Source organism: Penaeus vannamei, chromosome 36, assembly GCF_042767895.1.
Source record: "Penaeus vannamei isolate JL-2024 chromosome 36, ASM4276789v1, whole genome shotgun sequence".
Lineage (NCBI taxonomy): Eukaryota > Metazoa > Arthropoda > Malacostraca > Decapoda > Penaeidae > Penaeus > Penaeus vannamei.
The window spans coordinates 2542831-2560330 of NC_091584.1; the positions used below are offsets into that span (position 1 = coordinate 2542831).

Below are 17500 nucleotides of genomic sequence, written 5' to 3' on the forward strand. Positions count from 1 at the left end.
AAGATGAACGTCGATCAAGCTGCATCAGTGGAATTACTAATTGATTTCAGTCATACATTTTTTCATGATTTAAATAAGTCACACGTAATGACAAATCACCATATATCTTTATTGGAGAGTTAACATGCTTTCGATTCATGTCTGTTTGCCATTTAGACCTTCGCTCCATTTATTTTGTATCGGTGTATGTTTTCCTGTGCACATTTTCGATATCAATGATGGGGCGAGTATATTAAGAAAACATACAGCATATTGAAAGACTTTTGACTGAGTAAAAGAAAATTGGCTGATCTTAAGAGCATTAGGATGTCAGTGAGTCAGATTGATCGATAAATGATTATAAATGGCTATATAACAAGGAAGGAATAGTTTTCAGTATTGATGCACTACGAATCTTATATTGTGTCTTTCGCTAACATCAACATAACCCCTAAACTTTTACCATTTAGTTCATTTTATTATCTGGATCTTGGCGTATTGTGAATATCAATAAACACCATGATGTGTGTTGTTCATTGGTATTTCTTATGAGAACTTTCACTTCATGTTATTGAATATTGGAATATAATGTATGACGATCATCTTTCGAATGTAAAAACAATGAATTAAGAACCTCTTCATAAATGGGTTGACTAAAATGTGATAATGTTTCATTCCAAACATTTATTCACACACTTAATATAGTATCAGAACGCTTCCTAAACACCTTTATAAAAAAAAAAAAAATAAAAAAAAAAAAAAAAAAAAAAAATATATATATATATATATATATATATATATATATATATATATATATATATATATACGTATATATATATATATATATATGTATATATATATATATATATATATATATATATATATATATATATATATAGTTTTGTTTTGTTAAATGTAACTGTTTACTGCACGAAAGGAATAGTTATTTATTAATTTTATTAAGAGATCAGTTGGCTGATTAGTTCCGATTAATTTAATTTCGTAATTCATACGAATGTTTGTGTTTCCTGATGATATAGTTATGTACATTGATTATTGCCATTATTATTGTGCTTATTATTATTATTATTATCATTAGTAGCAGTAGTAGTATCATTATTATTACTATTATCTTCATTATCATCATCATCATCATCGTTATTACAATTGATATAATGTTATTATCATTATTAACATAATCTTCAACATTATAAAATACTCACAATCATAGTTAACCATTATTTTAACCATTATTTATTTTCATCATTTTTTTCAGCTCGTCCGGAACTCGAAGGCGACGCCGAAGTCGAAGTCGCGGTCGTGGAAGGCCAGGACGTCAGTTTCGAATGCAAAGTGAAGACGAACGGGCGCAGTTCGGCCGCCCACGCCAATTACAATATCACGTGGATGAAGGTGAGGCGCGAGAGGACAAGTATTAATGGTTCTTGAATGGTTCGTAGGTGGTTCTTGGGTGGATCTTGGGAGAGGGAGAGGGAGAGGGGGGAGGGAGAGGGGAGAGGGAGAGGGAGAGGGAGAGGGGAGGGAGGAGGAGGGAGGGGAGGAGAGGGGGAGGGCGGGCGAGGGCGGAGGGCGAGGGCGAGGCGAGGAGGGCGAGGGGGGAGGAGCGAGGGGAGGGCGAGAGAGGAAGCGAACGAGAAAACGAAGAGAGAGCGAGAGAGAGAAAGAGCGAGAGAGAGAGAGAGCGAAGAGAGAGAAGAACGAGAGAGAGAGAGCGAGAGAGAAAACGAGAGAGAAGAACGAAGAAGAAAACGAGAGAGAGAAGAGAAAACGAGAGAGAAGAGAAAACGAGAGAGAGAGAACGAAGCGAGCGAGAGAGAGAACGAAGAGAGAGAGAAAACGAGAGAGAGAGAGAAAACGAAGAAGAGAGAGACGAGCGAAATATGAGAGAAGAGAAAACGTGAGAGAGAGAAAACGAGAGAGAGAGAGAGAACGAAAACGAGAGAGAGCGAGAGAGAGAGAGAGCGAGAGAGAGAACGAAGAACGAGAGAGAGAGAGAAAACGAGAGAGAGAGAACGAACGAGAGAGCGAAGAAAACGGAAGAGAGAGAGAGAACGAAAGAGAGAGAGAAGACGAAACGAAAGAGCGAGAGAGCAAGAAGAGAAAACGAGAGAGAGAGAGGTTACGAGAGAGCAGAACGAGAGAGAACGAGGGAGCACGAGAGAGAGAGCGAGAGAAAACGAGAGAGAGAGAGAGAGAACGCGAGAGAGGAGAGAGCGAGAGAGAGAGAGAGCGAGAGAGAGAGAGCGACGAGAGAGAGAGAGCGAGAGAGAGAGAGAGGCGAGAGAGAGAGAGAGCGAGAGAGAGAGAGAGCGAGAGAGAGAGAGCGAGAGAGAGAGAGAGAAAACGAGAGAGAGAGCGAGTGAGAGAGAGAGAGAGCGAGAGAGAGAGAAAGAGAGCGAGAGAGAGAGAGAGCTGAGAGAGAGAGAGAGCGAGAGAGAGAGAGCGAGAGAGAGAGAGAGCGAGAGAGAGAGAGAGCGAGAGAGAGAGAGCGAGAGAGACGAGAGAGAGAGCGAGAGAGAGAAGAAACGAGAGAGCGAGAGAGAGAGCGAGAGAGAGAGAGAGCGAGAGAGAGAGAGAGCGAGAGAGAGAGAGAGCGAGAGAGAGAGAGAGCGAGAGAGAGAGAGAGAGAGAGAGAGAGAGAGAGAGAGAGAGAGAGAAAGAAAAAGGCTCGCCTATAAGGAATAAGCAAGTCCTGGACCAAAAGATTAGAAGGGCTGTTAATCAGAAAATACCTAAGACTAGAAAACTTAAATGTAGTAAGGAGATATTTTTACATTCGTCCATGATTATCTTGGTACCAGCCCGCACTCTTGGTATGAGAACAGCAAATACCTTTCCTCCAGTGCTCGAGCTACCGGGTAATAATAATAAAAAAAAAACTTTTACATATATATAATACACAGAGTTAATTATCCAATTATAAGGAGTGAGAATGAAGAAATCTAGAAGAAAACGCGAATGTACGTTTATTCGTAGACTTGTATGTCTGAGAGAGTGTGTTTTAGAGTGCCTTAACGCCAGCGACGTTCCCAGGACGGGGAGGAGCTTCCTCTCAACGAAGTCCCGCAGACGAGGTCCTTCGAGCGCCTGGTGATGGGTCGGCGGCCGCTCCCTTCGTCCGATTACTACTACGAGGGCGAGGAGGACTTCAGCTACGCCGAGGACGTGTCCCTCCTGCTGCAGGACTACCTGGAAGGAGTGAGTGCGGAGGCCACGTCGACCCCCGCCACGACGCCAGAGCCCGTACTGGACGCCGGCCAGGAGGCGCCGCTGGACGGGTGGCGGGAGTGGCGCGGCGGCAGGAACGAGGACGGCGCGCTACCACACCTTCGGCGGCGGGACCAGGACTGAGGTGTGAGCCGCGTGACTGAGCGTGGGGAACGCGACGAGGGCGCCTACGCGTGCAAGTGGTAGACCAACCTCGCCGGCGCCTCCACCAGGATAACCTTTCAAGCCTCCGACACGCTAGGTACGTCGTCGATTTAACGCTTCTGCTTTACAAAGTGATATCCTGTATTTATTAAACGAATTATAATGATCTTTATCTATTATTTATCAGTCCATTCAATACAATCAAGATACCATTAGAACCTTCAAGCGTTATATCAATCGTAAATGGACACACACAGAAAAAGGGCCACAATACCTTGTAGACAGTTCAGATAAAAAAGTCCAATTAGATCCATATAGATAAGGCAGCAGCTGTTCCGCAGTGCCCCCGGACATCGACACCATCCAGGAGGTGAAGGACCACGAGGCAGCCGTTGGGGAACCTGTCGTGTTCGAGTGCGACGCCCGTGGAGATCCGCCCCCTGAGGTACCCTGGTCTTCTGTGCTGTGTAACGAACCCTCTCGGAGAAATTTCACTTTTCTTTGGCTTTATGTTCCTCTTGGTTTCATGTATAAGGAGACTTTTTGGGTTTATTTTTATTATTGTTTCTCACGTATTGTGTTTCAGTTCGTAGCCACTTTTCCAGTTAGCTTATCCTCCATATCATTATCCTATGTCAAGTTATTATTTTTTAACATTTTACATATCCATATAACGCTGCACACATTAATGATCATGATAACACGCAGAATACCACTTTAAACAAACTCAAACTCCTGCAATTTCTAGATACAACTAGTATTAATTCTCATTTAATATAACAGATCACGAATCAGCTGTTCACCCTTCATACCCCGTACCAATGAACAAGCATGAACAGTTACATGATGACTCCCAAACCGACATTAATGACATACCAATAAATCAATGAAATGCTAGTCCGCATACCAACTAGCATTCATACCAGTACACCAATCATATGTTCGCCCTCAATAGCATTTAATAATCTCACATACCAATACAACATCAAATGTTCACCTTTGATACCAACAATCAGACATACCAATGCATCAAACAAATGCTTGTCCTCATACTTAACTAACAACCATAGTATATCAGCACACCAATTTTCACCCTCCATACCAGCCACAAAACATGATATACCAGCTCACCAATGTTCACCCTCCTTACCAACCACAAACCATGACATACCAGCACACCGATGTTCACCCTCCATACCAGCACACCAATGTTCATCCTCCATACCAGCACACCAATATTCAGCGTCCATACCAACCACAAACCATGACATACCAGCACACCCATATCACCCCTCCCCCCCACCCACCATCTACCATTACACCACCATAATGAAGTACACCCACAACAGGTGACCTGGTATCGAGGCTCCGCGCCGTTGGAACACCACTCCCGTCTGCAGCTGCTGGAGGAAAACCATGTCCTCATCATCACGTCTGTTCAGGTACGTGTTGTGCTTTGTGTGTTTTGTTTGTTATAGATTTGTTGTGTGATTATATGGGATGTTTTGTTGTGTTGGTGGATGGATGGATGGATAGATTGATTTGATTGATTGATTGGTTGGTTGATAGATAGTTAGATTGGAATATTTATATGAATATTGATATAGATGTGTTGCATATATCACACACACGCACACGCATACGCACTCGCATATATGTACGCGCACACACGCGCACACGCACACACACACGCACACGCATAAGCACACGCCCACGCCCACGCACACGCACACGCACACGCACACGCACACGCACGCGCACGCACACGCACACGCACACGCACACGCACACGCGCACACACACGCACACACACACACACACGCACACACGCACACACACACACACACACACACACACACACACACACACACACACACACACACACACACACACACACACACACACACACACACACACACACACACACACACACACACACACACACACCCCTCCCACCTCCACTCCCACACCCACCACGCCCATACAACCATTCATCCACCTATCGATTCATTCACAAAAAAACCCTGAAATCTTTGTGCCTTCCGTGGCTTCAGGAAGGAGACGGCGGGGGAGCATGGTACGTGCCCTGGCCACCAACCTCGCCGGCCTGACGGAGGAGACGTTCCGGCTGCACGTGTTGGGTACGTAATCCTTCGTCGTGCAGGAGAGGGAGAGTGGTGAGGGGGAGAGAGGTAGTGGGGTAGAGGGAGGGAGAGGGGAGGGGGAGTTTGAGAGGGAGAGGGAGGGAGAGGGGGAGGGGGAGCGGGAGGGGGAGAGGGGAGGGGGAGGGGGTGAGAGGGAGAGGGAAGGGGAAGGAGGGAGAGGGAGAGGTAGGGGGAGGGGGAGAGGGACGGGGGGAGGGAGAGGGTGGGAGTGGGTGGGTAGGAACCTGGAAACCACGGGAAACCCCCTCTGTATTGTGAGATGTTTATAGAAATGGACGGTTGAGATAATTTTGTGACGGTTGGAAGGTGGGGGTGGGGGTGGGGGTCGGATAGTTGTGGGCTCTCTATCCACTCCAAGCCTCTTGATCTCCACCTCTTCCCTCCAACTCCTTCCCTAACCCCTTTTCAACTCTCTCCATCCACCCTCTCCCTTTTCTTCCACTCCCTCCATCTACTTTATCTATCCCCACCCTCCCCGCCTCATCCCACACCCCTCCCCGCCCTCTCCAACTGTCCCCGCCCTCTCCACATTTTCCTGCCCTCTCCACCTTTAAACGAAGATACATCTATATGATACGATTCGTGCTTATAAGGCGCATAATTACATTTTCATATATATAGAAATGTTCATACTTATATTACTCATACTTATCCCACACATATACTTTCCTATATGAAGAAATGCCTCTACATGATATTGTACTTATATCGTGAGTACTTATAGGCAGAAATGCGACCCCAACGCCAACTCTCCCAGTCTCATGGTTAAGAAATCTGAATGGCTTTCGAATGTCAAAAGTTTTCTTACATAAAACTTATCAGATGAAGAATGTTTATGGAAAAGGCTCTTACGATATCAATTTCAGATGAACTTTTGCGCATCAAGTTGACACACGGAATGCTTTTGTTTATGGATTGATGGGGAATTTATTTATTTATTGTGTTTATGTTTGTTTTGTATTTGGAGAAGGGAGGTGTTACACACGCACACGCACAGGCACACGCACGCGCACACGCACGCGCACACGCACACGCACACGCACACGCACACGCACACGCACACGCACGCGCACACGCACACGCACACGCACACGCACACACACACACACACACACACACACACACACACACACACACACACACACACACACACACACACACACACACACACACACACACACACACACACACACACACACACACACACACGCACACGCACACGCACACGCACACGCACACACACACCTACCTCCGTGGAATGTTCGTCTATTCAGAGTCAAAGACTATAAAATTCCTATAGAAAAGTAATACCACACTTCTTTGAATGAGAACTTCAGTGTCATGTTATATATAACCAAAGGAAGGATTCAGAATAACCATAATACTCTCTTATAACCATAATACTCCTCATTCTCCTCCTCCTCCCCCTCCTCATTTTCTTCGTCCTCCTCCCCCTCCTCATTCTCATTTCTTCTCCTCCTGCTCCTCCTCTTGCTCTTCCTCCTCCTCCTCCTCTTCCTCCTCCTCCTCCTCCTCCTCATTCTCCTCCTCCTCCTCATTCTCTTCCTCTACCTCCTCCTCCTCTTCCTCATACTCCTCCTCTACCTCATTCTCCTCCTCCTTATTCTCTTCCTCTACCTCATACTCCTCCTCCTCCTCCTCCAGTGCCTCCGAGAATAGCCGGGGGCGAGGAGCAGGCCGTCCCTGTGGTGAGCGGCAGATCAGTGGAGCTCGAGTGTGAGGCTCAAGGACAACCTGAGCCCGACCTCATCTGGACCTTCGAGGGAGAACCTGTTACGGAGAGCGAGGATCTGGTCCTTGACGGTAACACTTTGATCATTGACAGGTGAGATACTGGAGGTGAATTCAGGTGACTGTCAATGATTTTTTTTTTTTTGCCGTATCTTATTTTTGTATTTTACAGTATCGTATTTTTACCATACTTACCCTTTTTTTTTTACCGAATATGGTATTAATCTCATGGCGAATCATTATTTTCGGTTCTTTTTCAAGGATTCTAAAGTTGGCCTTTTAAAATGCAAATACAAGAACGTGTGCATACGATTAAAACGAGAGTCTGCTATATTAAGAAATAAGAGCGTTTTTTTCGTTTTGCTGAGGTGGTAGTTTCATATTTTACCACGAAACGTCCTGCCAAGACTAGGGAAATAGGTGATATTATGCTTATTCCCAATATCTAAAGAAATGATCAGATAATATATAAAAAATGAGGATGGACTGAAGCTAATTGAAAAGATACAGCCCCTAATCTTATGGGGCTTATATCTTTCCTTACAATTTCATCGCTTTGAATAGGGCAAAGGCAATACATTTTTCATTAATTCCAGTCTCTTTTCCCGCTACATAAGGTCGTAAATTTACACTATATCACAAACAGAAAAAAAACGAAATTTACATGAAGATGATAGTGATATGAAGGATAGATAGAAGTAAAAAAAAAAGTCAAAATACCAAATAATAACAAAAAGTATTAGATGATAGATATAAAAATAAAAATATATAAAAAAGAAAGTAGGAAACGCCTAATGGATCAGAAATCAACTCATAAAACCCCACGCGCCATGTTTTTTTTTACAAAGATCTAAATAAGTTACAAAGATCTAAATAAGTTACAAAGATCTAAATAAGTTACAAAGATCTAAATAAGGTTATATTTTACATAGGCCTCCCCACGCGCCATGTTTTTTTTTTCTTTTTTTATTTTTTTTACAAAGATCTAAATAAGTTTATATTTTACATAGTTCTTGCATTTTACAGGGTGAAGCTGGAGCAAGCGGGAGTGTACGAGTGCGCGGCCACCAACGACGTCGGCCAAGACGCTCGGCGCTTCGTCGTCAGCGTGACAGGTCTGGGCGGAGGAGGACTTTAATTTCTGTTTTAATTCTTTATTTTCCTTTCTGATTTTTCGTTTTTTTTCTTTCTCTTTCTTTGTTTCTCCGTTTGTCTCTGTCTCTCTCGATCATTCTCTCTGTCTCTCTCGATCATTCTCTCTCTCTCTCTCTCCTCCTCCTCCCTCCCTCCCTCCCTCCCTCCTCCCTCCCTCCCTCCCCTCCCTCCCTCCTCCCTCCCCTCCCTCCTCCCTCCCTCCCTCCTCCTCCCTCCCTCCCTCTCTCTCTCCTCTCTCTCTCTCTCTCTCTCTCTCTCTCTCTCTCTCTCTCTCTCTCTCTCTCTCTCTCTCTCTCTCTTAATAATTGCATACACACACACTACATTTTCAACAGCCAAAACACACCCACCTCACACAACCATCATTATCGAACCACTCACTCAATCAAATCCAAACACACGAATGACATATACGATTCAGACGCCATTTTCTCACGCCCACTTCTCCAACCCAGAGGCTCCCTTCATCACGGGCGGGCTGGACGAGGAGACAGTCACTGTGGTCGAGGGCGAGTCCGCCGCCCTTCACTGCGTCGCCTCAGGTCACCCGGAGCCGCTCCTGACCTGGATGAAGGTGAGTTGGAGGGTGAGTGGGTGAGTGGGTGATGTGTATGGGTGAATGGGTGAGGGGGTGAGAGGGTGGATGGATGGGTGAGAGGATGAGAGGGTGGGTGAATGGGTGAGGGGATGAGAGGGTGGGTGAATGGGTGAAGAGATGAGAGGGTGGGTGCATGGGTGAGGTGTGCAGGTGAATGGGTGAGGGGGTGAGAGAGGTGGGTGAATGGGTGAAGTGTATGGGTGAATGGGTGAAGAGATGAGAGGGTGGGTGCATGGGTGAGGTGTGTGCGGGTGAATGGGTGTGGGGGTGAGAGGAGGTGGGTGGATGGGTGAAGTGTATGTAAGTGAATGGGTGAAGAAGAGATGAGAGGGTGGGGTAGGCATAAGGGTGGTGTGCGGGTGAATGGGTGAGGGGTGAGAGGGTGGTGTGAGAATGGGTGAGTAAGTGAAGTGTCTGGGTGAATGGGTGAGAGGGTGGGTGAATGGGTAAAGTGTATGGGTATTGAATGGGTGTCAAGTATGTGGGTGAATGGGTGAAGGGAAGGAGAGAGGGTGGGTGGATGAGGTGAGGGTGAGGGGTTGGGTGAATGGGTGAAGGGATGAGAGGGTGCGTGGATGGGTGAGGGGGTGAGGGGTTGGGTGAATGGGTGAAGGGATGAGAGGGTGGGTGGATGGGTGAAGGGATGAGAGGGTGGGTGGATGGGTGAGGTGTGCGGGTGAATGGGTGAGGGGGTGAGAGGGTGGGTGAATGGGTGAGTAAGTGAAGTGTCTGGGTGAATGGGTGAGAGGGTGGGTGAATGGGTAAAGTGTATGGGTGAATGGGTGATGTGTATGGGTGAATGGGTGAAGGGATGAGAGGGTGGGTGGATGGGTGAGGGGGTGGAGTGGATGGGTGAGGGGGTGAAAGGGATGAGAGGGTGGGTGGGATGGGTGTGGGGGTGAGAGGGTGGAGTGGATGGGTGAATGGGTGATGTGTATGGGTGGATGGGTGAAGGGATGAGAGGGTGGGTGGATGGGTGAGGTGTGCGGGTGAATGGGTGAGAGGGATGAAAGGGTGGGTGGATGGATGATGTGTATGGCTGAATGAGGGATGTGTATGGGTGAATGGGTGAGTGGGTGATGTGCATGGGTGAATAGGTGAATGTAAGGTGAATGGGTGATTTTAATGATATCGATAACAATGATAAGTCCCCAATAATAACCATATCAACAAGAACAAGAACAACACCGCACGCCTAAATCACCTAACCACCTATCAAATACACCCGATACACCAGATGTAACACCAGATGTATCATAAAACAATACCATTCCCACACCAGGAGGGCGTGGGCATGCGGCTGGACGAGCGCGTGAGTGTGTCCTGGGGCGGGCGGTCGCTCCTGCTCCAGTACGTGGGCGACGAAGACTCCGGGAGGTACACCTGCGTCGCCTCCAACCTCGCAGGGAACCACACGAAGGATTTCCGCGTCCAAGTCCTACGTGAGGGGCTGTGTTGTTATTTATTTATCTATTTATTTATTTTATTCATTCATTTGGGGGGGGTAGGGGAGAGTAGTTTTTTTGTGGATCTTTGTTTCTTGTTTATTTTTCTTCTTCTTTTTTTTTTTTGCTTTTTTTTGCTCTTCTTGTTAGATTTTTTTTTTATTTTTTTTACTTTTCTTGTTAGATCGGGGATCTTTGGTATTTGTTTTTCTTATCTGCTTGTCGGGGAATATGTTTAAGATTTTTGGGTTTGTTTTCTGGTTCTTCGTCTGTCCCATAGTTTCTCTCTCTCTCTCTCTCTCTGTCTCTCTCTCTCTCTCTCTCTCTCTCTCTCTCTCTCTCTCTCTCTCTCTCTCTCTCTCTCTCTCTCTCTCATTCTCTCTCTCTCTCTCATTCTCTCTCTCTCTCTCTCTGTCTCTCTCTCTCTCTCTCAAACAATCTCTCTCTCTCTCTCTGTCTCTCTCTCTCTCTCTCTCTCTCTGTCTCTCTCTCTCAAACAATCTCTCTCTCTCTCTCTCTCTCTCTTTCTCTCTCTCTCTCGCATTCCCTACCTCCCTCCCTCTCTCTCGCATTCCCTACCTCCCTCCCTCACTCTTTCCTTCCCTACCTCCTTCCCTCACGATCTCTTCCCTGCCCTCCCTTTTTCTCTCTCTCTCTTTTTCTCTTCATTTTTTTCTTTTTTTGTTCTTTGGAATTTCAAAGCTAATTGGAAGTTAGGCGATGGATTATAAGTTCCTCCCATTTTTTTCTTTAATATTTTCTATTTTTTAATATCCCTTTCCCTTCATTTTATCCTTCTCTCTCGCTTCTTACTCTCTTTTCTCCTTTTCTGATTCTCACTCCCTGCCTCAGAGTATTTTCACTCATCCAATAAAATTATCATAATTAGTAGTATAGTAATATCAAAATCACACTTTTTACAATCATGAGGCTATAATGTGGTGAGTGAGAAATCCCACTGTTTTACAATCGTGAGGTTATAGTGAGATCAGTGAAAAATCACAGTTTTTTACAATCATGAAGATATAGTCAGATAAGTGAGAAATCACATTTTTTACAATCATGAAGATATAGTGAGAAATCACACTTTTTTTACAATCATAAGGATATAGTGAAATAAGTGAGAAATCATACTTTTTATTACAATCATGAAGATATAGTGAAATAAGTGGGAAATCATACTTTTTATTACAATCATGAGGATATAGTGAGATAAATGAGAAATCACACTTTTTTACAATCATGATATAGTGAAATAAGTGAGAAATCACACTTTTTTACAATCATGAAGATATATTGAAATAAGTGAGAAATCATACTTTTTATTACAATCATGAGGATATAGTGAGATAAATGAGAAATTACACTTTTTTACAATCAAGAAGATATAGTGAGATAATTGAAAAATCACATATTTTTACGATCATGAGGATATAGTGTAATGATCGAAAAATCACACTTTTTTTTACACAATCAATGATGAGCGAGGAGTAGATATAGTGACGTATGGTGTCGTGCTTCTCCCAGGTCGTCCTCAGCTCGTCGACGCCCCGGAGGAGGTGGTGGCGGTGGTGGGAGAGATAGTGAACGTGGTGTGTGCCTTCGATGCCTATCCACGGCCCAAGGTGTGTGCTTGTGATGTGTGTTTTTTTTTTATTTTTTAGGTCGGGGATTTTATTGCTTTTTGTTTGTTTTTTATTGGTTTTGTTTAAGTTTTGTTTGTTTCGTTTTGTTTTTTATTTACTTTTTTTTTGTTAACTTTGTCATTTTTTTAAATTTAAGTTTTATTCATTTTATTTTATTCTTTATTTTACTTTTTCGTTAACTTTGTCGTTTTTTATTGTTTGTTTTATTGATTTTATTTTGTTGGTAGTAGGTGCTCGTGTACTTTATTTTTTCTGCGTACGAAAAGAATTTTCTGCGTACGAAAAGAACTACTGAGACATTGTAGGACTAGGAGTTATTTGCAATGGTGGTGGTTGGATGAAGAGTTCAAAACGCCAATAATTCGCGAAAAAAAAAAAGTTCTGCGCTGTATGGGTTGCTTATGTCTGGACAGATCAGCTGGCAGTTCGAAGGCACCCCCGTCGAAGGCGAGGGGAGCGTGCTGCCCTCAGGAGTCCTTCAGATATCCCCCGTGAGACCCGAGGACGCTGGAAACTACACCTGCTTCGCGAACAACGAGGCGGGCAGTGCCAACCACACCCTTACCCTCACTGTGCAAAGTATGTCTCGTGGTCTCTGGCTGTGATCGCTATTTTAGTTCGTTCTGCTGATTTTGGCGTAAATAAAATATCCGTTTCTGTGACAGAAAGTAAAAACTTAAAAGCATTTTTGGACTGCTTTTATTGAATAGGATAAAAAAAATATATAAAAAAGTCTTTTTGGGTGAGGTATGCCCCTTATTGACTTCAAATTCAACGTACGGTCTGTGATTTGTAATATTCAACCGTATCTAATCTTAAGTATTTCTGTATTCTCTTCATGGGAAAGGCCATACCAACACGGCACCCATATATAAACAAAACTAATACCCTTTTCCCCTCGCCGCAGCCCCGCCGTGGGTGGAAGTGGGCCAAGCGCGGATGGTGGTCGTGAGCGGCGAGAGTGCGACCCTCGAGTGCAAGGCTGGAGGAGTTCCCACGCCCTCCGTCACCTGGCTCAAGGGACACCAGGTCGTGAGTCGAGGAGTTGGTATGTTAAGGACGTGCTTCATTCTCTTAGATTATTATGATAAGGGTAATAGTAATGAAAACTAGTTCTCACAAGGCAAACACCCAACCAGAGTGAAACAACAAATTCGTTTTTTTTCTCAATAAATCCCTCATCAAATTTTGCCTCCCTCCTTCGAATGAAATATCTTTTCATTTCGTGGATTTTCGCGACGTGAAATCCATTCCCATTCGCCCTTAATCAACGCTATATCTACTTATCAAAACCTTTCCCTAATCCGCAGAATTTGAGCCGGATGAATCAGGTTCTCTGTACATACCTTTCGTGACCCCCGATTTGGCAGACACCTACGTATGTACTGCGCGGAGCTCTGCAGGATCAGCACATGCACACACGGAGCTGGTGGTACAAGGTAAAGAATAAGAAAAGGAAAAAAGCCACAATGAGAAAAGGATTTTGAATTATGGCGTTTCGGATTCGTCGAGAGTTCCTCATCAGACGAACAAATCGCCGTAATGGATTTCTTAACGTGGTTGAATCCTTGCTCATCTTTTTGTGCGTTACTGTGTTTGTGTTTGTTAAGGCAAGAATATGTCTTGTATATCAAAGAAAGAAAGGCTCATGTCGTAAGTATGCTACTTATTGAAAATATGTGTGTTTAGGGCAGATTACGTTTTGTCTTTTCGGTATGTATTTGTATACACACACACACACACACATGTATATATATCTATATCTATCTATCTATCTATACATACATATATATTTATTTATATATATATATATATATATATATATATACTACTTTACCGTTATCTAATTTAGCTTATGATTTATAAATGTATGATGATTTTTTTTTATTATCATCCACTATACCTTCTAATTAACCCGACTTTGACATGCCCCTCTTACCACTCGTGCCTCCAGAGTCTCCTGTCGTCTTCGGCTCCGAGGATGAGGTCGTCGCCGCGGTGGGTCAGCAGGTCGTCCTCAAGTGCGAGGTGACGGGTCAGCCCACTCCGGCCGTGACCTGGACGCGACCCAACCACGCCAACACGCCCGTCACGCCCGGAGATCCACGAGTACAGGTTCGTGATTGCGTTTACCATTTTTTCTCACTTTTATGCATGATGTTTATGGTGTGGAATGTTTATGGTGAAGACAACTTGTGGTGTGGAATGTTTATGGTAAAGACAACTTGTGGTGTAGAATGTTTATGGTAAAGGATGTTTATGACGTAGAATGTTTATGGCAGATGATGCTTATGATGCAGAATGTTTATGGTTGAGGATGTTTATAATGTAGAATGTTTATGGTAAAGAATACTTGTGTCGAATGTTTATGGTAAAGAATGTTTATGATATAGAATGTTTACAATATTGAATATTTATGAAATAGAATATTTATGATATAGAATGTTTGCAATATAGAATGTTCATGATGTAGATTTTGTATGACACTGAGTCTTTATGATATAGAATGTTTACGATACAGAATATTTATGAAATAGAGCCATTATGATATAGATTGTTTGTGATATAGAATGTTTACGATATTGAATGTTTAGGATATAGAATATTAATGATATAGAATGTTTGTGATACAGAATGTTTATGATATATAATATTCAAATATTTATTAATTATGCATATGGTTGGTATCGAAGATACACGATTCTTATAATATATACTGTGTGACAAATTCATGATATGATAATTCCGTGTAAGGAGGAGAAATCACCGTGGGTAATAACTTATTCGTTTTATGAAATTTATATTCGAGTAGAATTCATAAAGATAAATGTTGTTTGTTATTCATTCTCTCTCTCTCTCTCTCTCTCTCTCTCTCTCTCTCTCTCTCTCTCTCTCTCTCTCTCTCTCTCTCTCTCTCTCTCTCTCTCTCTCTCTCTCTCTCACTCACTCTCCCTCTCTCTCTCTCTCTCTCTCTCTCTCTCTCTCTCTCTCTCTTTCTCTCTTTCTCCCCTTCCTCCCTCTTTCCTCCTTCTCCCTCCCTCCCATTACCCTCCTTCCCACCTCCCTCCCCTCCCTACCTCCCTCCCTCTCTCCCTCTCTCCCTCTCTCCCTCCCTCCCTCCTCCCTCCCTCCCTCCCTCCCTCCCTCCCTCCCTCCCTCCCTCCCTCCCTCCCTCCTCCCTCCCTCCCTCCCTCCTCCCTCCCTCCCTCCTCCCTCCCCCTCCCTCCCTCCCTCCTTCCCACCTCCCTCCCTCCCTCCCTCCCTCCCTCCCTCCCTCCCTCCCTCCCTCCCTCCCTCCCTCCCTCCCTCCCTCCCTCCCTCCCTCCCTCCCTCCCTCCCTCCTCTCTCCCACCTCCTTCCATCCCTCATCCTATCTACCCTTTCATCCGTCCCTCCCTCCATCACACCTCCCTCCATCCCCCATCCTATCAACCCCGTTCATCCGTCCCTCACTATCTCCCACAATCTCCATTTTCTTCCCTTTTTTTACACAGTTAACAGACGACTCTCTCACCATCCTGCCGGTCGCCGTGGAGGACATGGGTCTCTACCAGTGCACGGCCACGAACCCCGCCGGCCAGGACAGCGCCTTCGTCACCCTCACCGTCCACTGTACGTCATGGGTGGTGTATTTCTTTTCCTCGCGCTGTGTGGGCGGAGTTTGTGTTGTAGGTGGATGGATTTTGTGTTGTATGTGGATGGATTTTTTGTGTTGTATGTGGATGGGTTTTGTGTTGTATGTGGATGGATTTTTTGTGTTGTATGTGGATGGGTTTTGTGTTGTATGTGGATGGATTTTGTGGTGTAGGTGGGTGGAGTTTGCGTTTAGGTGGATGGAGTTTGTGGTGTAGGTGGATGGATTTTGTGGTGTATGTGGATGGATTTTGTGTTGTAGGTGGGTGGAGTTTGTGTTGTATGTGGATGGGTTTTGTGTTGTAGGTGGATGGATTTTGTGTTGTATGTGGGTGGAGTTTGTATTGTATGTGAGTGGAGTTTGTGTTGTATGTGGGTGGAGTTTGTGTTGTATGTGAATGGATTTTGTGTGTTTAGGTGGATGTTTTTTTGTGTTTAGGTGGATGGGTTTTGTGTTGTAGGTGGATGGATTTTGTGTTTATGTGTATGGGTTTTGAGTTTATGTGGATGGGTTTTGTGTTTATGTGGATGGATTTTGTGTTTATGTGGATGGATTTTGCGTTTATGTAGATGGATTTTGTGTTTATGTGGATGGATTTTGTGTTTATGTGGATGGATTTTGTGTTTATGTGGATGGGTTTTGTGTTGTATGTGGATGGATTTTGTGTTTATGTGGATGGATTTTGTGTTTATGTGGATGGGTTTTGTGTTGTATGTGGATGGATTTTGTGTTTATGTGGATGGGTTTTGTGTTGTATGTGGATGGATTTTGTGTTTATGTGGATGGGTTTTGTGTTGTATGTGGATGGATTTTGTGCTGTATGTGGATGGATTTTGTGTTGTATGTGGATGGATTTTGTGTTTATGTGGATGGGTTTTGTGTTGTATGTGGATGGATTTTGTGTTTATGTGGATGGGTTTTGGGTTTATGTGGATGGCTTTTGTGTTTATGTGGATGGGTTTTGTGTTTATGTGGATGGATTTTGTGTTTATGTGGATGGGTTTTGTGTTTATGTGGATGGATTTTGTGTTTATGTGGATGGATTTTGTGTTTATGTGGATGGATTTTGTGTTTATGTGGATGGATTTTGTGTTTATGTGGATGGATTTTGTGTTTATGTGGATGGGTTTTGTGTTGTATGTGGATGGATTTTGTGTTTATGTGGATGGATTTTGTGTTTATGTGGATGGGTTTTGTGTTGTATGTGGATGGATTTTGTGTTTATGTGGATGGGTTTTGTGTTGTATGTGGATGGATTTTGTGTTTATGTGGATGGGTTTTGTGTTGTATGTGGATGGATTTTGTGTTTATGTGGATGGGTTTTGTGTTGTATGTGGATGGGTTTTGTGTTTATGTGGATGGGTTTTGTGTTTATGTGGATGGATTTTGTGTTGTATGTGGATGGATTTTGTGTTTATGTGGATGGGTTTTGTGTTGTAGGTGGATGGATTTTGTGTGTATGTGGATGGGTTTTGTGTTTATGTGGATGGGTTTTGTGTTTATGTGGATGGATTTTGTGTTTATGTGGATGGGTTTTGTGTTTATGTGGATGGATTTTGTGTTTATGTGGATGGATTTTGTGTTTATGTGGATGGATTTTGTGTTTATGTGGATGGATTTTGTGTTTATGTGGATGGATTTTTGTGTTTATGTGGATGGATTTTGTGTTTATGTGGATGGATTTTGTGTTTATGTGGATGGATTTTTTGTGTTTATGTGGATGGGTTTTGTGT

General features: G+C 43.9%; 2 protein-coding genes and 1 long non-coding RNA gene across 5 annotated transcripts in view; all 3 read left to right on the top strand.

Moving 5' to 3' along the window:
• The window catches only part of LOC138859435 (hemicentin-2-like), a 14927-nt gene extending 11576 nt beyond the window's left edge, over positions 1-3351 (top strand). The window contains exons 7-8 of the mRNA XM_070114696.1: positions 1256-1392; positions 3034-3351. Coding sequence (XP_069970797.1) covers positions 1256-1392; positions 3034-3351 — 455 coding nt within the window. The remainder of the gene's footprint in view (positions 1-1255; positions 1393-3033) is intronic.
• The window catches only part of LOC113814828 (hemicentin-1), a 234971-nt gene that overhangs the window by 178419 nt on the left and 39052 nt on the right, over positions 1-17500 (top strand). For all 3 annotated transcript variants that reach the window (XM_070114397.1, XM_070114399.1, XM_070114398.1), the window contains 10 exons: positions 7203-7383; positions 8316-8404; positions 8900-9018; positions 10325-10484; positions 12015-12112; positions 12547-12712; positions 13041-13181; positions 13444-13572; positions 14088-14248; positions 15628-15745. In XM_070114397.1, the coding sequence (XP_069970498.1) occupies positions 7203-7383; positions 8316-8404; positions 8900-9018; positions 10325-10484; positions 12015-12112; positions 12547-12712; positions 13041-13181; positions 13444-13572; positions 14088-14248; positions 15628-15745 (1362 nt within the window). The remainder of the gene's footprint in view (positions 1-7202; positions 7384-8315; positions 8405-8899; positions 9019-10324; positions 10485-12014; positions 12113-12546; positions 12713-13040; positions 13182-13443; positions 13573-14087; positions 14249-15627; positions 15746-17500) is intronic.
• LOC138859404 (uncharacterized) lies at positions 3649-5443 on the top strand. The gene is made up of 3 exons (XR_011398157.1): positions 3649-3817; positions 4722-4814; positions 5427-5443. It is a non-coding gene; the product is annotated as an uncharacterized lncRNA (long non-coding RNA).